This window comes from Lytechinus variegatus, chromosome 9, assembly GCF_018143015.1.
Source record: "Lytechinus variegatus isolate NC3 chromosome 9, Lvar_3.0, whole genome shotgun sequence".
NCBI classification, from domain to species: domain Eukaryota; kingdom Metazoa; phylum Echinodermata; class Echinoidea; order Temnopleuroida; family Toxopneustidae; genus Lytechinus; species Lytechinus variegatus.
The window spans coordinates 12,949,321-12,977,245 of record NC_054748.1 but is presented as its reverse complement, the minus strand read 5'-3'; the positions used below and the strand labels follow the sequence as shown (position 1 = coordinate 12,977,245).

The window sequence follows — 27,925 nt, the reverse complement described above, 5'->3', positions numbered from 1 at the left end:
AACACCACAAATAATTTTTATACCAAAAATTAAAACATTTGGAGCTTTATTTAGGGAGGTATGGGAAAAAGTATGATTTTGCATACTGATTAAACATAAATTAGCATAATCACTTACTAGCACTTTGCATGACATGAATTATTATATAATTTTTGAAGAGTATGTCCCAGACAACCTGCATGCAAATTTTCAATGTGATCACAAAGTTGACAGTCAAGATCTCTTGGGAGTCTCGTAAATATTTCTTAAATGTCCTTTTTTCTCAAAAAGTCTTGTCAAGTTTCTGCTCCACAAGTAATGATACACAGTTTTTCTTGAAAGAGATTTTGAAAACTGCAATGTCAACGAAGTTTTAAAAAATTTTGCTCCGCAGTGCACCATCATGCACTGCGAACACTACAGTTCATTGCAGTTTTTATCAACAGGATCTTGAATTCTTGAAAGGGCATCACACGCTCTGACAGATCTTTGAATTTCAGAAGTCTAGTTTTCACATCAAAAGTGATAACGCACAGATGACTACCAAAGCCCAGGCATTCCAAGCAGCTATTATAAACAATATCTTGATTTCTGTCTCCAAAGTCTCAGAAGTCAAGTTTCCTCTCTGTTAGTGATGATGAACAGCTGAATGCTGAAGCTGAGGCATTCCTAGCGGCTTTCTTAGCAGGATCTTCTTGGGATCGACTTACAGTCTCTGAGAGGTCTGGGGGAAGATGAAGCTTCTGAAAAAGAAAATAAAAACTAGATTTTAATTCGTCATGCGGACGAATTAGGTGGTCTGTCTTTATTCTCGCCATCATGATCACTATTACCATGTTCATGCATATCAGTATGATCTTCATGATGACAACGGAATGCTCATTATGGATGGAATACTTGTGAAAGACGGGAGATGATAAAGCACTGTGAAAAGGGTCTCTGGTGTATGACAATGCATGTGATATTAAAAAAGTAATTAAAATCTGTTTTATCTTGCTAAATTTTAACTTTTATACCATTAAATTATCATGAATGATCATGTACGAGGTGGTAAAAAGAAAAAAAAATGGAAAAAAAATCTTGTTTACCCCACGACTCGAACCTCCGCCCTTTAGAAAGCAAGTCAAATGCGTTATCCATTGAGCCACGATATTCCCCAATTACAAGTCCAATTTTGCAAGTGAAAAACGGGCATGATCCCAGCATCTGATAAAAAAATGGAGGGCACACTTCCGAAAGTTTAGAATCTCAGCTACAACATACCAAAGGCTCACGAAAACTGACAAGAAACAATGGAGATATGGCTCACGAAATAGAGAAATGTCGAATCTAGTTTTGACAAAAAGTCATTTCCCATAGACACACACAAAATAAGGAAAAATGACATGCCTCTTTTCATCGCTATTTTACGCAATGATGCATTTCTCAAAACGAAAATTCATGTTAACTGAGGAGAAAGAGTACATTCTTAACTACTACATATTGAAATTTGGGCAAAAAACGATCTATATTCGAGAAGTTAAAACCAAATTTGCATAAATTTGATGACGTCATTTTTGAAAAAATTATATTTTTAGTTAAGGCGCCATTTTAATGACGTCATGATATAATTTAGGACATTGATGACAAGAAATCAAATCTACAACTCATACTCTATCGATATATGAAAAAAAAATTGGGGGTCAATGGACTATTTAAAGAGCTACAGTGAATTTTCAAGAGGCATGTTTTTGCCCGTATATGGCCTATAGTGAGAGCTCGCGCGCACACGTGCTGCAAATTTTAACGGGAGTTAATTTCGTTATTAATGGTCGTAGAAGGTTGATCAAGGTATCAAAGTGTTCAAAATTTTATTACCAATGCAAAGATGAAAAAAAAACAGTGTTTTTGCGTTGCGTTAAGGCATTACGCGTGGAAACGCGCGCGCACGCAGCGAATGCAAAATTTTGAAATGCTTAAAATGACCTGAAACGTACTCTAGTTTGGTCAAAAAGTGATTTTTAGCATTTTGAAATTTTGACGCGTGCGTCGTGACCTCCAGGTGACCTTTGATGACATGACCTAATGACCTTTGACCTGAAGTTGATGTGATGTTAATTTGATTGATTTTTGATAATTGATAATGGAGATATGATTGATAATGTGATTTTACAAAATGGCGCCTAGATGATGTCATCATGACCTGATGACCTCGAAAAGCTTATTTTGACGTGTCCATGACAGATCCTATGGATGACATGAAATTCAATGAAATTGACCAAGTCCATTTTGAGATAACTTGGCGACAAGAAAATCGTTAAAAATAAATAAAGGTAGAAATAAGAAGAAATTGACGAAATTAAGAGGTGATCTGTCAAAGACAGAACCACCTACTATGAAATATAAGAATTCTAAATCAATCAATACAATTATATAAGTTAAGCCAGCTCATTCTCTAACCCAATGGTAGACATGTGGCCATGGATAAAGAAGTAAGCCCTCAATAATGTGTTTTGGACCATATATGTTTATTCAAGATAACATGTGACTAAAGATTTCTACTGATGTGTGCTCTGGCACTAACCCCAAAACTTAAAATCCCCCCAATGACTCTACTCTGAATGGAGTCCAGGCTGAAAGTTAGAGGTTGCTAAGCCTCTGAAGAAAGCTTTTTCACATAGGATTTACACACATGACTTAGGTCTGGGCCTTAGACCAAGGCCAGCTATTCTTGGACTCTACTGTATGAGACAGTGTGAATCTACTAATCATTAACACTCATTCAATCCCGAGTGATAAAAAGCATCTAAATAATATCACATTCCCTATAATAATGAAATCATAGTCTGGGTAACATAACATTATACTCTTAAAATTAAGGGTATGATAAAATAGTTCATCCCCCCTCCCTGAACAATATGTTCACTGCTTGCAGTACACCAGTATCTGAAACACATTCAAAATGTTACAGTCCTATCCTACACTTTTCTTTCATATGTTCTTTCAAGTTATGTGTATGTATGGACATGTGTTTGAGCTAAATTTTTTCTTTTATTATGCCAAGGGCATTGCTATGTACAGGTAAGCACATGTCAATTTATGCACGCTTAGATCCATGAATCAATGCATGTTACAAAAGAAAGAAAACAGCTGATTTCACATGGAAAAAATAGTCATTGTGTATTGCCTACTTACTACTTAACACTAGAGGGGAAAGAATTGTGGGACATTTTAATGTCTTCTATTTTATCAAACAACAAAATCTATCCACTCTCAATATTTGTATTGTTTTTTTCTGGTATATGTTTCAATGATTCCTTCCTGCATTATTTATTTTGAGTGGAACAAATAAAAGAAAGTTTGACGCACCTCGATAGTAAGTTTCTTCCTACGTAGCTTGAATGCCAGATCCAGAGAATCAGGAAGATAACTGGTTAGTGAATTGAGTCTTGGAAGTCTACGAATATGAAATAAACCTGCAAAACAAAGACAATAATTTCACTCATAATTTCCTAAGCCCAAAATATACAATGCTCATATTTAATAGGGAGGAGGAACAATTATTCATATAAATTTCTCAGAAAGCCATTAAAAAAAACCCTTATGACCTCTATGAATGGCTGTTTCTAAGCATTGCACCTTGATAGTAAGTTTCTTCCTACGTAGCTTGAATGCCAGATCCAGAGAATCAAGAAGATAACTGGTTAGTGAATTGAGTCTTGGAAGTCTACTAATATGAAATAAACCTGCAAAACAAAGTCATCTTAACAATTTAAGAATGACTGAAAATGTTCCAAGCTGCATTTGATCCTTAATAATAAACTGTCATTTTCCTGAATGATTTTCAATTTGGCATGACATAACAGTGCATCCCTCTTCCCCCAATGAAGAATTATTTATGTTTCGTTATAAATAAACCAGTTACAATTCTTCTTCGGTGCATGTCAAAATTCTACGGTATCTATTGATCCAATCTTGATGGATTCCAGTCATTGCCAGTACAAGATAAGAAGGAGAAGTCTGTCCTGCAATAGCTTTGTTTTAGCTGTTGAATATAGCTATTGATAATCACATATCGATTAGCAAAATTTACACTGTTAGAATGTTTGGCAGATCTAGATTTAGACACTTGTGATAACTCGAATACTCAAGTAATAGTAACACAGAGATGCCAAGTTCAAAGACCAGCTATGCGTGAGATTTTCTGTGAATCTGAGTGAGATCACAGACATTGTGTACAAAGTATATGGGGATAGGCTGTGATAGTTGCGTGAGACAGAGATTTGAGGGGATGAACAAGAGTCCAAAATGTGTGAGTCTCACGCATAATGCGTGAGACTTGGTAGCTCTGGTAACAAAATTACAAGATAACAATGATTTATTTTACAATATTTGATACAGGTTCGAAAATGATGTTATCGATGTAATTTGTCAAAAATGAAAAATGATTGTATCACATTCACAGTTAAACACCAACCTTTAAGAGGTTTGAAAATTTTAATCCCTCCGGCCTTGTCATTGATACACAATGTATGTTGTATGCATAGGTGTATATAACACTATGGTTGCATGTCTGTGTGCTTAAAACAGAAAGTACACACACGAATAGCTGACTTGATAAGATATGTGATTGGACATTCGATGACCAATGAAACTTAGTTTGGAAGACAAAGAAGAAGCCATGTGCGTTCCCATTATTGAAAGGTACCGGTAATGGGAAAGGTTGTGACTTCAGAAACACATTGACCCCTCCCTATCTGTGTGTGTGTGTGTGTGTGTGTGTGTGTGTGAGAGAGAAAGATAGCAGTGGAAATAAGAATTCTTTCCATGTTTCAAAACAATGCAATCTCCATTAGCCCTGGCCCCTCCCCCACTCACACAATCAAAATAACATTCCAACATGCGCCATCACCTAATTCTAGTTGTCGACTAGTTTCCCAAAATAGACCCAGTTATAGGTTCAAATGATAAAAAATTGTAATTTGAGAGGTACTAAATTAAAAATATTATGCAAAATATTTTTAACATCAAGGGCAGTGCCACAGGTGGAGGTTGGGGCATGGTGTGGGCGATGGATGAAAATTTTCAATAAGTAAAAAGCCACCACATGGGTGTCTGTCTCAAAGAATACTTCACGAATGAGTTGTTTACAGCTCTAGACGTAAATTGGACCCAAGACTGTATGCTGATTCATTCATATGCAAGGATGTTGTACTTGAAGGGATGCATAATACAAGCATTGATTTAGGAGAGACTCTTATTGGAACAATTAAGTGAAAGTTTTAATCACATTTCATATAGTTTCTTTTGAAATAGAAATCAAAGAGGGGGGGGGGGGATAAAAGCTTTACTTTCAATTATGACAATACTCTGGGAGGTCTTAAGTAGGTCAACTATTGGCTAGAAGACATGATTCCCACCAAACAAATGATTTGATTGTTTTTTTTCAGGAAATAATCAAATGGTAAAATTGACATTCATTCGAGGCCTATTCTTAATTTTAATAAAACCTTTTGCTGTCTGTGTTTTCTTGGAAAATAGGTAGCCTGTGAAAACAACTTTGTTTTCAGAAATTATGAAAATGAAACCCTTTAAACTTACCATGGTATTCTTTGTAAACTGGATTAGTCTCTTTATCAGACCCTGCAAATGATTCAAGTCTGATAACAGTATCACAGAGTCTCTCTATTCTTCTAACTTTACTTTCATCCTGCAAATGACAAACCCATTAATTTATTTCCCACTGGTTATGAGAAAACATACAAACTCAGTGAATCAAACAATATGAATATATACATGGCACAGACATGGCAGAAAAGAAATTGACAATACATTAACTACAAGCATCAATTGGCTAATTGAGCATAGCAAGGGCCTGTCACATTTAACCCTATTAGACTGGGATATTTCAACGCCTAAGAAAACACGGGGGATGCTGATTCAGCTCCCCCCCCCATATGATCTCGGCCATCAATTGCACAATCGCGATGAAAATTGGCATGTGCTTTACTTATGGAATAATCTACAAATCTTCATGATCAAAATCTGTGAAAAATGTCAATGCTTATTCATTATGCTAATTAAGTAAAATAAAAAGTTTGCTCTAATTTACTAAATAATGCCCCTACAATGCTAATTTTGGGTTCACAGGCTCTTTAGAGGAATCTGATCAAATGCACTTTTAAAAAATGTCAATATCACATTCAAATAAATGTGATGTTGAAAATTATAATGTATTTCATTGCTTTCTAAATTTCTTAATATGTATCTTCTTTGTTTTTTTGTTTCTTATTGTTTTGTTTCTTATTTTATTATTGTGTTTTTCAATTAAAATTGTGAGGGACTTCCTTTTGACCGTAACAAAGAAAGAATTAATTTATTTTAATCAGCATAAGGAAAAATAATGACACATTTATAAATTTTAGCTAAAAACACTATTTGCATTGGATTTGTAGACAAATTCACATTTTTTGGGGTCTGAATGCACTTAGGAATGTTGTGTAATTTCGGAACCATGCACCTTGGGGTAGCAATTGTGGTCTCAAAAATTTCAAAGTAATATGTCCATGAGCGATGCGTTAATAAATTTTGCGTGGCAGATTTATTGCGAAAAGTGTTAAGGGGGGCTGAATCATCCCCCCCTTCCCCCGGTCTTATAAGGGTTAGATGCACTCAAAAATCGGTCACAAGTTTGTTATATGCATGTTTCATTGGCTGAAAATCAAGTTACATTTGATTGTAACTCTTCCTGCAGTGAGCCATTGACCACAAAGGGATTGTTTGAGTAAACAGTGTACTGCATGGTCAACAATTATATTCAATGTAAAGTACAGGTCAGTTTTACAGTTACAAAAGTAATTAAATGGAATTATGTATTTGAATATACTATTGTATATTCAAATACATTGACCATGCACCATTGCCTACATAAGATAGTCAATTGGTTGATAAAGTTCAAATTGAAGAATCAATGATATCACTGTCATTTTAACATCACAAAGACAAAACAAAATATAGGCAAACAGGAATCACATTCACTTGCACAATATCACTACTTCAATATCATTCTTGGTCTATGGAAATTTGTACAAGTGCTAAAAAGCATGTAGAAATGGTTAGTATGTGGTGATTCTACACCATATAATCAACTGCAAAATGGATAGGGGATAGAAACCTACCTAATAAAATCAATTTACCTGATATAAGTGTGTAGGTATAGTGAGTACACATACAGCTAATGAAACTCTTAATATCCCTCGGAGCGCATGGAGAAACCTACACAAGGATACAGTAGATTGCTGAATTGAGTTGACTTCCCACAGGGGCGAAGCTAATGAGTGGATACCTAGTCTAAGAATGTTGCGATTCGTCACACCCTATGAAAAGTAATGCATAGATGAAGGTCATTTGGTCTATACCATTTTGGTCTACGTTCACTTTGGTCCCAATCCACTTGGTCTAATTCTAGTTAATCTACGCTCATTTTGTCTCTATCCACTTAGGCTTTTGTCATTTGGCATATTTCATCTTATTCCTATTTATACTCATATACCAAACATTCACTTGGTCTATCATTGCTTACAATTAGTCTATTTATGAATCAATATTTCACTTCACAATACTTTAAATAATAGTAAATAAGCAAAGTGAAAATTAGACCAACTGCACAATAGATTAAATAGACTAAATAGATTGGGCTATTTCAACACATATGAAGACTCTGACTAGGGAGGGGGCTTATTCAGCCCACCTCCCCTTTTGATCTTGGCCATCTCTCAGCCATTTCTTATGTATTTCCATGTTTTTGGACTTTCTTTTTTTGTAATTTCAGAACCATGTACCGGGGTCGCAATTTTGGTCTCAAAAGTTGCCCGAGACTTCAAAGTAAAAGGTTAGCGAACAACATGGTCAAAAAAATTTGCACAGGAAATTGATAGCAAAAAATGTCAAGGGGGCAGGCAGAATCGGTCTTATTAGGGTTTAACCTTGGTTACCCCTAGTCTAAATTAGATGTGAGGATTTCCATTAGCGTAAATAAATAGTACTGATTGTGTGTGTATGTACCTTGAAAGCCAAAATTATATAGAAGTACAGATTCATTGATGTGAATTTCATTATTCTAACTATTGAACTACCCAAAAGTAAATGGATTCGAACTTGAAAATTGATATCTTTTTATACATCTATAAGAATGAAACATTGGCTTTAAAGTGATTTGTTTTGAATTACCTGTGATTTAGCAGCATCTGCGGTAAGGCTGTATCCACCTTCAGTAATCTCACTCTCAACTTTACTGAATAATCTCTGATAGGCTGGATTAATACTAAAGAAAAAAGAAAACATCAGCAAAGAAATATTACCCTGGAATAAAGTTGGTTTTAACAACAATATAAGATAGATTGAAACATTAGTGAAAGTCTAGCAAAAAAGTTGTTAATTCTAAATTTTCTGCAATTTAGCTTTCAAATTAAAGAGCTGATATTGAACTTTTCAAGCCTGTGATTTTTTTGTTGGATTTTTTTATATCCCCTGCCAAATGACTTTTTGCTATCTTTTCTTCAAATTGTTTTTGTTCACTCATGCATGAATGTTAAATTATCTAGTTATTTCAAAAGAAAGAGGGGACTCTCAGCTTTGCAATATGTCATTTGTCTATTGTATTTGTGATTAAGTTATGGCAAATCACCAATAAATCTCGGTTTCGTTTTTTCCTGGGACACACTATATAATTGAAAAGGTCAGGAACTTGTGTGTTCAATAGTACCAAATCAGCACTCATCAAAATCTTGAATGTTGACATTTTATAGAAGGAATTAAATACCTGTTATCATGATGAGAAATCTTTTCAGATGGAAGATAGAAGCAATTTGTTTTGACAGTGGTCAGTCTTGATTCACCCATTAAACGATTGAGATCATAGCTGTGACCAAACTGCTGACCTGTTTCTGATAACTGATAAAGAGAGGAAACAAAGGTGTTCTTAGTGAGTGGGTATTCAAATGTTTTGTTTATACTCTGTATTGTTGATCCACTTTGTCTATTATGCTGTAGAGAGTCCAATTCTTGGATTGTAAAAATAGACAACCATAACATGTGATACATAGCTAACTAAACTGATGGTCTAATTATCAGATGATCTGTAACAACCATTACTAAACCAACTTGGTCTACTATCACTTTGGTCTAATTACTGTTTAGTCTAACCACCACTTGGTCTAATAATCAATTGGTATTACAGTCAAGCAGTCAATTGCCAATATACCTACAGAGCTTAGATTACATGATTACCCTGCCATGGTTCACAAAATGGTGTTTGATCATTTCAAAAGTTTTATGCATGAATTTGGGCAATGCTATGATGCAGTACACTAACATAAATCTGTAAGCATATGCAGACCTGGCATATGCATGTAAAATCAATGTACATTCTCAGTATGTTTACCTTTTAAAACATCTCTACATGACTACATTAAATAAAATTATTCATTGACACTAGATGCATTACATAAAACTAGTACTTGAAGCATACTGGGATGAGGAGCTACTGGAAGAAAGACTAAGGTCATGTTTCACAACATTTATGGTTGATTGTAAGCTGGAAGTCAAAGATTATATTTTTCTTCAAGAAATCATTTTTTCTGTGATCATTTTGTTAAAAGGCGCAGATATTGAAATGAAGAGAAAAATATCTTGATAAATAAATGAAAAGGGAAGGTGAGAGACAGACAAAAGGATATAGGCAGACAAAAGGATATATATATATATATATATATATATATATATATAGTGCGTATCAAAAAAAAGTTTACACTTTGAAAAAGCCCTGGGAATTCAAAAATATGCAATATGTGGGTAATTTTTTCACATATAATTATGGGTTTGGGTCTCATCTATCAAATGAAAGTAAAAGTTTTGACAGAATGTTACACTTGAGTGAGCACTGTCCATTTTTGTAAAGCTCGCAGAAATCTGTTTGCGCAGAAATGTTTGTTTTCACGCTGTGTCAAGGGGAAAGGGCGAAATCAAACTTACCCTGCGAAGCATTTCTCATAAATTTCCCTAGCACTTTTAGCCAATTGAAATAAAACAGATACATTCAAGCATTTTGTAACAATTTTGCCGCCCAAATTTGAAATTTTAACACTTAGTAAGCACAACCTTTACCCTTTTTGTGCCAGCTGGATCTGAGGACATAACTGAATCTGAACAAAAGTTTATATCAGCCATCTCCAGCACTTTTCACTAAGTTTTTATCATTTAAAGTGGCTTTACATTTCATTTTTCATTTAATACTTGTTTCTCCACACTTTTCCCAAGCTTGGCAATGATTAACAATATGAAAATCAAGCCTAAGCCATTTCATGTAAATCACAGCTCAGTGTGAAGCAAATATCGTCATGATGGACTCGGTGTGTGGGGGAGTGGGGTGGGGCGCAATGCACTCTTCGAAGTGTTTTGGGCAAGGAAACAAGTTTAAAAAGGTAAAAGATATCTTAAAATCAATTTTAATAGCTAAATTCCACGTGTTCTTCATGATTAAGGTCTACTTTTATTCGCATAACTATTTCAAAGTTCTGCGCAAATCATTTTTCACCAACTTTTCAAAAGTAAGTGGTGCTCACTCAAGCGGAAATATTTTTCGACAGTTATATCGTCATTTGCTTAAATGGATCTGTACCAATGCTAAAATGTGGAAAAATCATCAGGATATTACAAATATATAATTTTACAGGATTTTTTCTAAGTGTAAACTTTTTTTGATAAGCAATGTATATATATATATATATATATATATATATACACTCAGCAAAAAAAGTTCTTGGACACTTATAAAAGTTAAAATATTCCATATAGATATTTGATTAAAGGCAAATTATTGTATGTCAACATGACCAGGCAATATTCCTCTTCCAGTATGACATGACATTTTTATGTGAACAGTCATGCATGGCTGGTTACAGGCATTTTACAATAGCAATGTCAGTAAAAGAAAATTGCTAGCAAACGATCAGTCATTCTTTCAGTTGTGAAAGTTTGTTTGGCATAAATATCCATTAAACGATAAAAGCAAACTTAAAGTCAATACCACTCTAATAATGAAGAGAAAGTTATCAACCTTGGATGCATCACTATTCCACTGGAATTTTAAGTCAAAGTTAGTCAATGAACAAAATTCCAAACTTCAGTATCTTGGCATAAGCAAAAGAAAATTATCGTTATCCTCCTATCTCCTGCAGGGGTGGTGGCCCTAAGTCGACCACTCCTAGGACAATCTCTAACTTTATTAGTAGCCAAAGACCACTGGTTCAAATTTAAAATTGTTGTTGGGGAAACTTGGAAATATTGAGCCACTTGTCTAAATGGCTGCCCAGACTGCAACATTCCTATTGCTTTTGCATGCTCTTGGTTGGGAAGCTTCATCTTAAAAGTGAGTGTCCAAATGATCCATCTCATTATGCAGCTCATGATGCATCCCTAAGCATTCAATTCAATGATAAACGCATGTTGAAATTGCTGAATGTACGCCTACAGGATGGCCATGATCATTAGCATTTGAATGGTCCATTTCTTGCAATTTCTTTTTACTGACATTGCTATTGTTTAAAGCATTTAACCACCCATGCATGACTGTTCACATAAAAATTTCATGTCATACTGGAAGAGGAATATTGTCTGGTCATGTTGACATACAATAATTTGCCTTTAATTTAATATCTATATGGAATATTTTAACTTTTTTAAGTGTCCAAGAACTTTTTTTTGCTGAGTGTATATGAGCTCATTTGCAAAATGGGTTAGGCCCATTTTTCATCAAATTTGATTTTTTTTTTCTCAATGTAAATCTTTTTAGTAGCTCTAAGACGATACCAAAGAAAAGTTGAAATTCCCATGAAAAGTGAACAAAAATGGCAAAGAAAAATCTTTTTCTTCCAAAGGGTTTAGGTCCATTTCAGTTTGGTTGCAAAAGGGATTAGGTCCACAAATAATTTTTTTTAAAGAATATTTAAAAAAAATATGAAGACAGGTAGATTTCTATTATACCATATTTTATGTTCACATGGTATGGTATCATGAAAATTTAGTTTCGGATAAGAATATTGCAATATGGGAGTGGACCTAATCCCTTTCGCAACCAACCTCTTCTGAAGAGCTCATTTGTCAAAAGGGGTTAGGTCCATTTTTCATAAATTTTATTGTTTTCTGTCTCAATACCTTATTATTTTTAGTCGCTCTGATGTTACCAAAGAAAATTTGAAATTCATATTAAAATGTGAATAAAAGTAGCAAAGAAAAATCACTTTTTTATTCAAAAGAGATTGGATTCATATCAGTTTGCTTGCAAAAGGTGTTAGTTCCACAATGATAAATTTTTATCAATATATGAAAAAAAAATATATGAAAAAAAATTGAAGACAGGTAGATTTATTTTACACCCAATTTTATGTTCACATGATAGGGTAGTACATCATGACAATTTAGTTTCTCATAAGAATATTGCAATAAGTGAGAATAAAATCATTTTTCTCGAAATGGTCCAAAGTTGGACCTAACCACTTTTGCAACCAAACTCTTCATATAGAGAGAGAGGGGGGATATACCTGATGTTGTGGGAGGTGTTGATATCTCCATGCTATTTTCATCTTCTCTTCATCCATTCTTTGAGTAGTCTCTTTGTCATCATCTACAGGATGAGGCAATGCCTGAAATAATAATAAGAAGTTGAATGCCTATGGCTGTCTCGCTTGCATTACACGATTTAATATACATGTAGCAGCAGTACTGACTTTGAAAAATAAAAAAAAATCACTTGATTATTTAAAGTCTCACCTGATTTCGCGATCACCCTCAAGTCATATTGGATTCAAAAGGCCCAAGTATTCACATTTCAAAAAAATTAATCTTGTTTATGATTTCAATGTTGATATCACAACATGGTAAAAGATCACTGACCCTAAATGATGTTTGACCTTGATCACGTGACCTGTAAACTATGTCTAAGTTTCATTAAATAGCTCTTCGCACTTTCAAAGTTATGTATGAACATTTCAAAAATTTAACATAGGTTAAGAAACATGATCAGAGTTCATTGACTATTAATGAGCTCCGACCTTCATCATGTGACCTGAAACTTGTACAGGATGACAAGTGATCATTGATTTACCTTATGTCCAAATTTCATAAACTAGGCCCATATACTTCTAAAGTTATGATAACATCTAAAGTCATAGCCTTTTGTGAAGATTTTATGTTGAAGACACCCACCGTGTGCAAAGGGCAGAGATCTATAGTCTCACTCTGCTATGCAGGCGAGGCAATAATAATATAATAATCACTATTTGTATGTGTTTTTCTCAACATCTTTATGAACTGATTTACTGAGCTACAGGTACTTGACTAGACTTAGCATGAATCAATAGTGCAAGATAGATAAAGATAAAAAAAATAGGATTACAATGATAGAAAACAATATACACCATCAAAATATATGGGAAATATGTGATGGGCCCTGATTAAATGATCCACTTGTTCACTGTAACCACTCTACCTGTGGGGAATCTACATGTAGATCTACATGTATGGTAAGCCAATGCAGTACACACTCAAAAAGTTCATTAAAATATCACTATTCTAACCAAACATACTAATTTACTTACAGTTGCAATTTATTTTTCATTAGTAACTTGGGGATCATTGCTAAAAAACTTGAATTTTGAGCATATTTTTGTATACTCTCTATTGGTGGAAAGTAATATTGCAAGAAAATTGTCATTTTCAATCTCTATTTTTAATAAAGAAACAATAATTAAAAGAATCAAATTTACTTATTAAAAGAGCCAAGTTATATGATGAATAGCTGTAATAGAACTGACAGTGTCAAAAAATCAAGCATTTGTCCCATGGAAAAAGAAAATAAGCCAAAGATTATTTTGCCACACGGGGATTAGTAAAAAGAAAACAAGGTTACATTGGTCATTGAATACAGTAAGTGGTTCCACCCCCCTTAAGGAGTTGCTCATTAAAATTAGATTGTTTGCACTAATAGATTGTTCATAGATATGGTAATGATTGCCCATGTATCTTGTCTCATAGGCAAAACCTTATGTTACCTTTAGCAAATGTTTTGGCTGCTCTTCTGCACTTGCCACCATTAATCCATGTCCACACATTACCCCTTCAGCAAGAAAGTAGCGAAGCAGCAAATTAGCATAGCTTCCAAATGTATCCTCCTCTAAAATGAATGATAGATGTGAGTCTGTTGAGTCTCTTAGGTCCAGGAAATTCTCTTTGATTTAAATGTGTACATTCAACAATGGCAATGCCATGTAGGGATACTTTTAAAAGCACTATACTTAACATTTTACAATGTAAATATAAACAGTTTGTGCTGAATTTAATACTCTACATATGGTAAGGTGCCCCAAGTCTGCGCAGTCCACCTTGTCTGCGCAAATCAAATTAAAGAATATGCGCAACAACCACAAATTCACACCTGAAATACATAGATATTCATTGAGGTATCTGATTAAAAATGGTGAAAAAATAATGAATTTTTGGCATTTTATGTGGTGGAAAAATATGCAGCCTTTCTCATCAAAATCCCTGAATCATGTGTAAAGTGAATGGGTGCGCAGACATGGGGCACCATTGTTTTGTTCAATCTAAAAATGACTGTCCGAGGATTTTTCCAAGAAAATCATTTCTTTCAAATTTTCATGAGATTTTTGGCACACTTACTCAAAAAGAATATCAGGAACATCATCAACTGAAAACTTTTGTGGAATAAAAATAAAATCATGTTTAATCTTAAGTTAAATTTTAGGTGCGCAGACATGGGGCTCCCCTTCATACATACATACACAATGAATCTTAAGGCCACCGCACACCTTACGACCCGACCGGTCGCCGACTGGCTTGCGACTGGGTGAGGGAAGATGAGTCGCAAGGCAGTCATAAGCCTCGACACCGCAAACCTTGCGATCCGATCTGCGACTCATGCATGCGCTTTTTGCCCTTTGGCATAGCATCTGAGAAATTGCGCTTACTACTGCGTATGCGCGTTGTTTATCATGATACGCTTTATGCAACTCTGCTGTCTGATTGGCTGGAGATTGGATTGAGCTTGCGATCCAGTCATAAAGATTCGACATGTCAAATCCTTCTGATTTTCCTTGCGACTTGTCTCTGACCGGTCTGCGACTCTGAAGCTGACAAGCGTTGTGACGTCACATCTCCCTCACTCAGTCGCAAGCCAGTCGGCGACCGGTCGGGTTGTAAGGTGTGCGGTGGCCTTTAGACAGTTGTTTGAGAAGTTGTAGAGAAAGTACCAACTGTTTCCATTAAATTATTTCTGTTTCTAAAATACCTTATTCTACTCCTAAATTGTACATATTTAGAGATCCTTATTCTTCTAAAATCATTTTTGTTTAGATTGATAATAAAATGATTTTCTGACCTATTAGAAGTACTGATCCAACCACTAAGCCTCCACCTACAGAAAAAACAAAACAATGGATAATGCACAACAAAATCAGGTCACACTAGAATTAATAGATAAATAGGTCTATTTCTGTCTGTGTCAGGGATATGCTCTGTTAAGACTTTGTCTGGCCCCGCGGTATGGTATCCCCTCTGTCATTACACCGATGATGGTCATTGGGTTCTGTAATAGTAGAGATTCGACCGACAAGTACTTAATCTACAGCGTCTATGGAGAAATGGGTGCACTACCAGACCCTCCTCAATAAATGCATAATTCCTCCTTTTGATGGGCGAAAAGGGAAGCTATTATAAAGAAAAAATAATGAATAGAGTCAGCTTACCTTTCCAAAATATATGCTGGAAAATACCCCCTGGGGAGAGAGGGGGGGCAGTCAAATGTATTGCTGTACACATACATAACCAAATTATTTCCAAACATCTCCTAAACCAAGTTTTTCTCTGTTTGCAAAATAACCCCTAACAAATTTTTCTCGGGCTTCATTTATGAAGCCATTACTTTGTTTACAAACAATAAAAACTATGCTAATTTTAATTTGAACAAATTATCTTTCACTAATTTGTGGTAAATACTCTAACGATCCTTAAGCAAGAAATAAATTGTTTTCCCAATCCCACTTGATTTCTTGTAGAAAGGCTCCTAAAGCTACCAACTCAATTTATAATGCAACAAATAGTATTTCCTGTACCTCAATTATGTTCATATTACTATAGGAAAATATGACAGTAAAAAGAATATAAGTTCAAAATTCCAAAGATTTGCTGGTTTTCTCTGCAATTGGTGACTTATTGCAGCCTCTGTAGAAAAAAAAAATGGATAGGAATCGTTCGTCACTTTGCAATCACAGTTCCACACACAAGAAAGCGCATTTTGCCACTGAATTGGCATGCGCGATGTGTGGTGCGTAGCTTTAGGACCCGCGTTGCCTTAAGACCCCTTAATACCATACACATTTTGGCCCCTGAAAAAATTGTCACAACCCCAAAAGTTTGTCTGGGGCCCGAACACTTCAGAAATGAGGAAAAAGCCCTGGTGAAAAAGCTTGGGGGGAAAAACATATCCTAAACACATTTGGCTAGTCTAAAAATACCCTAAATAAGTTTAACCCTGCAATTGACCATTGACCAGTCTTTTAAAAACTACCTTTTTTAAATTGGTGTTTTTGATAACCTTAACGAGTGCACGTGTGGCCCACATCCAAAACTGAAAAAAAGAACACCTTTAAAAGTTTAAATGTGTTTTGTTGTATACCCCTTTAAACGCGTTTTGTTGGTCACGCATGTGTACAGTAATATATTTGACTGGACCCCTCCCCCTGGAAAATACCAAATTTTTATGAAAAACATTCAGGATCAGCAAGGTTCTTGTATGGAGGGGAGCCAGACAAAATCTCAGCAGAGCATATTCCTGACAGACATAGACAGGTCTATTTATTGGTCTATATAATGAGATACAATCAAATCTACATGTACAGCGCATCCCACAAAAAACAAAACCGACATACTAAAGAGTCACATGGCAGGGGGGGTTGGTATCTGAATTTCAAAAAGAATATATGTGTCTCATTTCAGGGCTAGGTCAAATTCAAAAGAAAACATTGTTATTCTGATTAATCATATATACAACAATGTTTCCAAACATGCATAGAGGCACTCACACTAGTGCGAGATTTGTATTAGTATAATAACCCTGCACGAAAAACCATGTTTGGCAGTGGATTTCTAACTAGTGGGTCGCGCATGCTGCGACACCATTCTGGCATCCACAACATGCGACTTGTATGGCTAGATGCGCGGCGGCATGTAATGATCCCTTGAGTGGTATGGAGGTCTAGGTCTTTTTTTTTATTTTTTGAATCATTATTGCTTCAACAAAATAAAAATTTCCAGTATATGAAAATATGAATCATGTACAACAAGATACATGAAGATACATACAAAATTATCAGCAAAAAGAAGATAGATTTTTCGTAAAATACATAGATAACTTTAAAAAAAAAAGCAAATCTCAATTTAGTTTAAAGTTTGTAAATTGGTAAAGTTCTCCAATGGCTGGCAGCCATCTGTTTCGAGCAGGGGCCACGGAACGGTTTTCAAAGTGGAAGGGGCTGACCATGCTAAAAATCACAATCTTCTTTTTCTTCTGTGTTGAATTCCTCCGTTCACCAGAGAACTGCAGGCCTTTAGTTGCAGTACAGCATGGTAAATCGTATGGTCATTTTTGCGTTTTTGTACACGGTTTTGGAAAAAAGTGGGGGGCGTGGGGGGCTGATGAAGCCCCCCCAGCCTCCCCGGTTCCGCGGCCCCTGTCGAGGAGTTTGGGGTTGTTTTTTTTTCAATTTCTCCTCGTACACAGAAGGCTCGCAATTGTGCAGCCGCCATTAGGGGACTAACAATATTCATGAAAATATATTTAAAAAACTGGACCAAAATAAAGAGTATTACTCCGTTTTGGCCTGAACTGCACCAAAGCGGGAAAAAATAAACTTAAAACTGTTTTCGGGCTGCCGCAGTAGATCACTTTATCCTAGACCAAAAGCTTCGGTCTCTGTTTTGTTGGTTGTTCAGCTGAACTCCGTTGGCTTCACTCACCAAATACAGAGACCGAAGTTCTAGCGCGATCTGTACAGGGGACTCAATGGCCATATGTTTATGTACTTAAGATCGGATAAAACAGGGAAGTGAATTTGCGCGACAGCCGAGGTAAGTCACTGTTTTTGTTCCTTTCAACTTCATTTTTCTCTGTTTTTTGGCAAATTAATGCCAAGAGGGAATATAAATTTGCATTTTGGTCGAATTCATTTTCAAAATTTATATTCATTAAAGACAAAAATTGAACTTAGACTAAGACTAGAGCCCCGACGGGGGATTTTGCATTGCAAGTCCCCTAATGGTGGCTGCACGATAGCGAGCCGTCTGTGTACAAGGAGAAATTTTTTTTTAAAATGTTAAAAAACTCCTCGAAACAGACGGCTGCCAGCTGCATAGGCGGATCCAGGGGGGGCCCCGAGGGGCTCGGGCCCCCCTATTGGCGGAGCAAAAAGAGGGGGAAAAAAAAGAAAAAAAAGGAAAAAGGAGGGAAGAGAGGAGAAAAAGGAAGAGGAGGAAGACGAGTGAATAAATTAAGGGGAAGACTTGGAAAAGAAAAATAATTTTTCATGTCACTAGATAAAAATTTTTGCTCGCGCTTTGCGCTCGCATTGCATGTTAGGTGGTTAGGTGATTTACATATCTTGTTCAATATGGAGTTTGAATATTAAATTTGTAAGTCAATATACAAAACATAATTCACCTCGGTAATTGAACTTTCATTATTTAGTGTGATATACAAATTGATTTTTAAAAGTGCTCTGTAAAAATGTCAGTTTTATGGTCTGAATAATAACATTGTCTGCTCGCGCTGCGCGCTCGCAATTTTTGATATACATGTACCTATTATTTACGTGTATTCTATAATCTTTACAAAATATCCCTTTCAGGTCTGATTTTAAAACGCATCAGCTAGCGCCGCATGCTGGCATTTTGATTGGCAAATTATGTATGTCTCAATATTGATTATAAAACAAGGTACTTAAATCCCCTTTGAATTCATGACAGTATATCAAAAAATTTTGCTTGCGATATGTGCTCGCATTAATCGTTCAAATATACTGATGCATCGTATTTATAATCACAAAAAGTGCTAAAAATGTTCAGTTTTCAGGCCATATCGTCAGATTTCGTGCCCTCATTAGGCATTAATGAATAAGATATTGATTTAATAATTAAATTGTTCATTTTGTTTTATCTCGCGCTTAGCATGAGGAATAGTCATCATTTTCATATGATGACATGCATGTCTTAAGGATGTCCCGGTCCTTTGTTAAAACTCAAAGTAATTAAGGTAAAATACCAGCTCTTTATTAAGTGCGATCCATATCCACTTCACACTTTTCCTACCAACTGCTTGAAATATAGAGCTGAAACTGATTTTTTTTCAGATTGGACTATCACATAGTTTAAGCTCACGCTTCGCGCTCGCGTAGATTTTCCTGACAAAAGATGTATTTAGAATGCTTATGTAGATTCTAGGTCTAAATATGAAACACACGCGCATGTTTATTCAGATACTCAACTTGTTCTCTATTTAAATTATTATCCAGTTTTGGATCGCAATATCAAACATTTTTTGATCGCATTTTTAATGTAGGAAAATTCCCTATTACTCATTCTTTTCATGCTTTACAAAACATGAGTAGAGTTAGTGCTGCAAGTCATGCGGCATGTTCGGGTTCGGTTCAGCAATTCTTTTCCGAACTTTGGTTCGGTTCGGGGTTCGGCAATAAATGCCAAATTAAATTTAACATATAAAAAATAAAGATCGCCGACCCACAAACAAGCAATCATCAGGATGATCTGTCATATATTTATAATAAATTTTGTTTCTAAAAAGAATAGTTATGAAAAGTGTTAAACTTTCTTTTGTTTTAAACTTTAAACAAAAAATAACAGTCATTTCTACTTTCCTTTTTTAAATGAAAATTTAAAAAAAAAGAAAAAATATTGATAATGAGAGAATCAGGACAGAACCAGAATTACAAAGATCAGAATATTTTTTTCATGATTATTTCATGTAGCTATGATCATGATCGATTACAATTAGGCCTGGGAGTAAACATCGATTGATCGAATGGTTCGATTGGCATGCCGCCAATCGATTAGAAAAATTTACACTAATCAAATGTTCGGTAGATCCTGATAATGACATTGGGATAACTCAAATACCCAAGTAATAATAACAAAAACAAGAAAACAACGATGACAACGGTTTTTTAATACTTCATACAGGTTTAAAAATTATGTTACCGAGGTAATTTTTCAAAACTTATCAATGATTGTATCACATTCACAGTTACACACCAACATGAAAGCGCTCCGAAAATTTTAATCCCACCCGACCTTGCCGTCGATACACAAAATAAGTCATTGTCTGCGTGCACAAAACAATAAGTAAACACACAACCAGCTCACTTGAGCTGATTGGACCTTCGGATAGCCAATGAAACTTTAGGAAACAAAGAAGAAGGCAGTGGTTCCCTTATCAGGAAAGGTCATGACTTCAGAAATAAATTGACCCCTCCCCATCTGTGTGTGTGTGTGTGTGTGAGGGAGAGAGAGAGAGAGAGAAAGATAGGGTGGGAGCCGGACAATTCCTTTCATGTTTCAAAACAATGCAACCTTTTTTATATCCCCCTCACACAATGAAAACGACATTCCAACATGCGCCCGTCTTCACCAATACTTTCTCGACTAGTCTCCAAAAATAGACCCAGTTATACATGTAGGTTCAAATGATAAAAAAATCGTAATTTTGAAGGTATTTCAAATGAAATATTTTGCAAAATATTTTTTTTGAAATACATGTGTAGCATCGTGGGCAGTGCCACAAGTGGGGGCGGAGACATGGTGTGGGCAAGGGATGAAATTTTTCAAGTGAAATGTTCCACTTGGGGTCAATCTCAAAGAATACTTCATGAATGAGTTGTTTACGTCTTTGGACTTTGCTGATCTGGGCTGATTCATTCATATGCAGGGGTGTGGCACTTGGAGGGATGCATGCATGATGCCAGAGTTGATTTAGGAAAGATTTTCATTGGAACAATATACTGAAAGATTTAATCTCATTTCATGTAGTTTCTTTCGATATAAAAATCATGGAAAAGGGGGAAAAGGGCCTACTTTCATTTATGCTAAACATGTGACTTTGATGGAGATTTCTTCATGGGGGGTCACCATAAATTAGGTCACCTATTGTGACTTAAAAGACGTGATTCCCCAACGAACAATCGAATCATTCGATTATTTTTTCAGGAAATAATCGAATGGTGAAAATGACAATCGTCCCAGGCCTAATTACGACGTCATTGCCAATGCAGCTTCTCAAATTGGAAAGTGTTGATCGGGAATGTCGAAACAGTAGACAAACAACCTCCACTCAACTGTTATTATACCAGTAAAATTCACATTCCAAAGAATATGAGTGTTTTAGAAAGTCCCTATTTTCTGAAAAGTGGTGAAATCTGGTCAATGAATTACTTTAAAAAGATAAAATATCAGTCCATTCTTGGTCCAGAAAGATCGACGCTACGTGACTTCAAACATATTTCCAACACGAAAATGAGTACATGGGACTGTACACTGTATTTTAGTGTTGTGAAATCACCCGGCATTGATCGTCAGAACTAAGACGGAACTGATAACTTATCATTTCGTTTTCAGTAATTGACCAGATTAAACCACTTTTAAGAAAATATTGACAATGGAAAAACGTTTCAAGTTCGGAATACGAATTTTACCTGTATAATAGCAACCGAGAGCAGGTTGTTTGGACTTCCTGTTTCAACTTTCCTTACCAACCATTTCCGGAACATCGATCAGGGAACATGCGTTGATTTGGTTTGAATTTTTATATTTTCTGTTTTTTCACCCTCATTCCTTCATCTCTTATTTATTTATCTTTTATATTAATATAGAAATTTTAAAAGGTGGAATATACATACTTTACCATTACTTTGTCAGTCACAAGGAATTAATTTGTCTTGTCTTTTTCTTTTTTTAAATACAAAACAATTAAATGTACGTCCGACTACAGCAATACGTAATTCAACTACACTTTTTAACTGAGCTAAGCTTAAAATGTCCCTACTTTTTATAAGGAAAAAAATATATTCATGTTTATAAAAAAATTGAAAATGATAAAAATTTAATCAAACACGAGACCGAAACTGTCATACTTTGTCATTTACGAGGAATTAATTTATGTCTGGTTCTTTTTCTTTATTAAATACAAAATGATTAGGTCCGATTACGATCACGATCGATTATGGCAATACGTAATTACACCACACTTTTATACCGAGTTTAGCTTCAAATGTCCCCTCATTTTATCAAGAAAAAATATATTTATGTTAATAAAATATTGTTAAGTTGATAACAGTTCAATCAAAGACGTGATGGGAGCTGTCATAGTGGATTTTAAAAATATATTGAGTGGAATTCTCTTTGTGCACAATCACTAACCAATATTTTTTTGTTTAATTTTATACTTAAATCTATGTAGTCATCGCACTTACGCATTGCATATTAACATTTTTTTTTTACCGAACTTCTGAACCAGGCCTTGGCGTTCAGTTCGGTTCGGAAGACGGAAGTGCCAAGTTCGGTGAACTTCCGTTCGGTTCGGCGGTTCGGCTGCAGCACTAAGTAGAGTGTCCCGTTTTTAGGTCTAAATCTCAAATTTTTCGCTCGCGCTTCGCGCTCGCATCAATTGTCTAGTTAAATACCTATCCTGTTCACGATTACAAAAGTTGATTAGCATTTTACATGATTCTTTATGTAGAAATGTCAACAATTTTCAGCTCGCGCTCGCATTATTTGATTTTTAAAACTTGTAACGTCTTCATGGCTAATTGCAAGCAGTCTTTAACAGGTACCTTTTTCATCAGTTCATGTCTGATCGCGCTTCGCGTTCATAGTAATTATTCATTTGCATACAGACCTTTTTCAGGCTAACAAAAATTGCCCAGAATGTTCAAAAATTTTTGGAAAAAGAACATACGATTTCCCCAAAAAGAATTGGCTCGCGCTTCGCGCTCGCATTATGTAAATGAGGAATATGATATATATCCATGCATATTCATAAGAATAACGCTAAGAAGTGACTACACCTTCAAAATAAACCAAAAATCAGCTTCGAGCGGCCGATCGGGAAAAATATGGCTAAAAAAAATTCCGGGCCCCCCCCTATTGGTGAAGGCTGGATCCGCCCCTGCAGCTGTCTAACTTTATCCAAACTTAAGTATGTTAGGTTAGGCCTAATTATTTATTAATACACATCTAGGCCTACTGGCCATGATATGATTGAGTCCCTGTACAGATCGAGTTAGAACTTCATGAACTTTGTCTTTGGTCTCTGTTGTTAGTGTTATCGGTGAGTGGAGCCAACGGAATTCAGCGGAACAGCCAATAATAGAACAGAGTCAGAGACCAAACCATTTTGATTTTTGGTCTAGGCCCTAGCGTTTAAAGGGCGCCGGCTGTAAACGGCACACCAGCCACTTGTTCACTGCTACCATCTGGCCTGTGGAGAATCTACAGGTAGGACTATGGTATGCCAATGCAATGCTGTATAGAGCACACACTTTAAAAAATCATTAAAAGATCATTTTTGTGACCAAAATTACTAATTTCCATATAGTTTTAGGCAAGACTTCCATATGTCCCCTCCACTAAAATTGAAAAAAAAAATATGGAGAAGGTTTATCAAGAATTATCTAACATATATCTAAGAGATTTAAGAAGGAAAAGTCAGATACATACCAAAATATGGCTTTATTCCGTCAAAATTTCGAGTGTGTGTAATTCCCAATGGCATCGGTTTATTTAGTCAGAAAAATAAATACCCAATACTCTTGGAGAGTAGACTAGTCGTAATATTGGTTGATAATTGTTATGAAACCCATGGCTTTCAACAATTCCTGCTAGCTTAGTGAGTAAGGCAACAGACTGGATATGCTTCGTTCTGCAGCGAGAGGTTCGAATCCAAGTTCCCACCAGAAGTAAGTAGGAAAAAAAAGAAGAAAAAAGAGAAAGACAGAAGGGGGTTTTGGGGAAGTATTTTTTAAAATTAGTGGAGGGGACATATGGAAGTCTTTCCTAGTTTTAATTTATTTTTCATTAGTAACTTGGGAATAATTTTTGTATTCACCAGAGCGCTCAAAAACTTGAATTTTGGGCATATTTTTGGGTACGCCCTCTATTGGTGGAAAGTAATATGGCAAGAAAATTTTCATTTTTTGATCTCTATTTTTAATTAAGAAAAAAATGATTTAAAGAATCAAATTTAAATAAGAGCCAAGTTGTATAAATAATACTAATAGGTGTAATGGAAACTGTCATTGTAAAAAAATCAAGCATTTGCCACAGAGAAAAAGAGAAAATAAGCCAAACATTGCCACCCTTATTTTGCCACACATGGAGATATAAGTTATAACTGAGAACAAGGTTATATTATTATCACCTTGTTCATTGAATGAGTGACACCAGCAAGCCACGCGAGCCGGGGCCAGGCACTCATTCAATGAACAAGGTTATAATATAACCTTGTTCTCACTTATATCTCCATGTGTGGCAAAATAAGGGTGGCAATGTTTGGCTTATTTTCTCTTTTTCTTTGGGGCAAATGCTTGATTTTTTTACACTGACAGTTTCCATTACACCTATTATTCATACAACTTGACTCTTATTTAAATTTGATTCTTTAAATTATTTTTTTCTTAATTAAAAATAGAGATCAAAAAATGAAAATTTTCTTGCCATATTACTTTCCACCAATAGAGGGCGTACAAAAAAAATGCCCAAAATTCAAGTTTTTGAGTGCTCTTGTGAATACAAAAATTATTCCCAAGTTACTAATGAAAAATAAAGGCATAATCGTGATATAGTCCCCAAATCCAAAAGTGGGGATCATTAGAATCACACCTACCAGAACGCATGAAAATCACTTCCTTTCTCCAGAACACAGTCCCCAACTCTCGCACAACAATGTGGCAAAATGATAACACACACAAATGAAACACACAGTATATAAACACTAGGGTTCTCTCCCTATTATATACTCGTGATACAGTCCCCACTCAATGGGAAATCAAGTTCGATTTTCACGGCGGTGGGGACAGTTTAAACAGTATAGTATACTCGTGATCCAGTCCCCACGCTATGGGATACACAGTTCGCTTTGTACGCAGTGGGGATAGCTCCAACAGTATATATACTCGTGATACCGTCCCCCCACAACATCAAAGCGTGCTCGTTCAACAAGAGGATGGGGACAGTTTCCCGATGCAACGTGACAAGGATAAAACACATTTGGGTATGGTTGCGGAAGTTGGGGGAGGGGTGGGGGGGGGCGGGCGGGGGAGGGGGGGGAGGACTTCAGCCCCTTCCTTTTTCCAAACATAAACGTAAAAATATGACCATAAGATTGTGATTTACTGTGCATCTTCAGTTTCCAATGTAATGCACTTTACCCACGAATGTAATAATTTTTGATTGCCCACAAATGCCTTCATAATATGAAGCACAAAAGTGCAAAGTCTTTTTCCAGACCCGGTTAATTAAAAATTATAATACAAGTCCAAAGTCTTTTTTCCAGACCCGGTTGTTTCAAAAATTATAATATAAGTCCAAACTAAGATACCATAATGATATTCCAGTGGAATGAAAATTAAAAATCGAGTTTAGTCTTTTCTCCAAACCCCGATATTCCAAAATTATAAATAATACAACAATAACAGTATAACTATAAAGACAGCCCCCCCCCATAATCTTATTAATGCTTGCTAACATGGACATATTTATAGCATAGTCTTTCAGCCAGACCCAGTTATTTTTTTCCAGAATAACGCTAATAGTAATAATAAGAATAAGAAAAACTCAATATCTAAGACCAAACAATCCTTCAACCTAAAAACCTATTTTAAAAAGAGGTTTTGAGCGTTTTCTTTATTCCAGACCTAATCAATTTTCATAAAATATAAAAAAAAATCTTCTAACGTGAGACCCTATCATATTCTTATTCTTGTGGAATAACACAAGTTTTAAAACATACTCTTTCCTCCAGATCCGGTTATTTAAAATCAATTTAAACAATCTTAAAAACATAAGACTTTGTCACATCCTTATTCCTGTGGAATAACACGAGTACATGTATTATGCCTAGTCTTTCGTCTAGCTATAGACCTGGTTATTTAAAAGATAAACAAATATTGGAAAAAACATCAAAGCTATAAGACCAATCTTCAAAATTAAACCCAAAAGTTAAAATGCTTGGATTTAGAGTGTTGTCTTAACCCCACACCCAGTTCTCTTAAAAATACAAATTAAGCATAACTTTAATCTTAAAACTTGTTTCCCATGATTTCCTATTTTGAAATAACTGTGTCTGGAGCAAAGACTACACCATATTTCCGTGCTATTCAATGTTGATAAGATTGCGAGGTTTATGTCTTGTCGTGTTTTTAACGATTTTTTTTTAACTAGGTCTGGAGGAAAGACTACACTATATGTCCATGTTGTTCGACATAAATATTTTTTTATTATTATTATTAATTTATTAGTAGTAGTATTCATTTTTATTTCAAAGATCTGGGTCTGGGTGAAAGAATATGCATATTTCCATGTGGGCCTTTGTTACTTTTTTACTCTGGTCTTGAAAAAAGACTTTGAACTTATATCACAATTTTTTAAAACAACCGGGTCTGGAAAAAAGACTTTGGACTTATATTATAATCTTTTGAATTAACCGGGTCTGGAAAAATGACTCTGCAATACAAACGTATTACAAAAGGATTTTATTTTGGAACGAATTTGCCAAATATCCCTTCAAATTCATTACATTTGTGGGTGTAACACCCCCCCCCCCCCAACTTCCGCAACCATACCCAAATGTGTTTTATCCTTGTCACGTTGCATCGGGAAACTGTCCCCATCCTCTTGTTGAACGAGCACGCTTTGACGTTGTGGGGGGACGGTATCACGAGTATATATACTGTTGGAGCTATCCCCACTGCGTACAAAGCGAACTGTGTATCCCATAGCGTGGGGATGGTATCACGAGTATAGCTATACTGTTGGAACCGTCCCCACTGCGTACAAAGCGAACTGTGTATCCCATAGCGTGGGGACTGGATCACGAGTATACTATACTGTTTAAACTGTCCCCACCGCCGTGAAAATCGAACTTGATTTCCCATTGAGTGGGGACTGTATCACGAGTATATAATAGGGAGAGAACCCTAGTGTTTATATACTGTGTGTTTCATTTGTGTGTGTTATCATTTTGCCACATTGTTGTGCGAGAGTTGGGGACTGTGTTCTGGAGAAAGGAAGTGATCTTTTCATGCGTTCTGGTAGGTGTGATTCTAATGATCCCCACTTTTGGATTTGGGGACTATATCACGATTATGCCCTTATAAATTGCAACTGTATAGAAATGAGTAATTTTGGTCACAAAAGTGATATTTTAATGATTTTTTAAAGTGTGTGCTCTGTACAACATTGGCATACCATAGTCCTACCTGTAGATTCCCCACAGGCAGGGTGGTAGCAGTGAACAAGTGGGGCCAGGCAGGCAGCGGCCAAGCCCATGATCATGATGATGAGCGCCAGGCGGGACCCGACTACTCAAGTCCGATAATTATCATAAAATCAATTTTAATTTGCAAATATAATACCTAATAAGTGATCTAGCGATGGAACACCCGTAGAAATAAGCAGTTGTCCATTATGGAGGGATGGCCTGGTTCCTCGCGCGGAAAAATTCTTAGATTTTCCACGTCTTTGAAAACTAGTTTTTGCTTCACAGGGCGCTGCCATTTTGTTTTTATTAGTTTCATCAAAGGCTAAATTATAAATCCCGACCCTACTTTAA

At 35.6% G+C, this 27,925-nt stretch overlaps 1 protein-coding gene across 1 annotated transcript; it reads right to left on the bottom strand.

Moving 5' to 3' along the window:
- Positions 1 to 21: 21 nt before the first annotated feature.
- Positions 22 to 27,914, bottom strand: LOC121421090 (elongator complex protein 4-like). The gene is made up of 10 exons (XM_041615704.1): positions 27,729 to 27,914; positions 15,413 to 15,448; positions 14,067 to 14,188; positions 12,558 to 12,659; positions 8,780 to 8,910; positions 8,188 to 8,281; positions 7,155 to 7,334; positions 5,560 to 5,668; positions 3,328 to 3,434; positions 22 to 722 (listed from the first exon to the last, which is right to left on the bottom strand). The coding sequence occupies exons 1-10, from the start codon at positions 27,868 to 27,870 to the stop codon at positions 585 to 587; spliced, it is 1,161 nt and encodes a 386-aa protein (XP_041471638.1). The 5' UTR covers positions 27,871 to 27,914; the 3' UTR covers positions 22 to 584.
- Between the last annotated feature and the right edge of the window lie 11 nt (positions 27,915 to 27,925).

Coding starts and splice junctions, on each gene's coding strand:
- LOC121421090 (XM_041615704.1), bottom strand. CDS start 27,870: ATGGCAGCGCCCTGTGAAGCAAAAACTAGTTTTCAAAGACGTGGAAAA. Junction 15,449..27,728: donor ATCGCTAGATCACTTATTAG/GTATTATATTTG, acceptor TTTTTTCTGTAG/GTGGAGGCTTAGTGGTTGGA. Junction 8,911..12,557: donor AACACCTCCCACAACATCAG/GTATATCCCCCC, acceptor TCTCTTTATCAG/TTATCAGAAACAGGTCAGCA.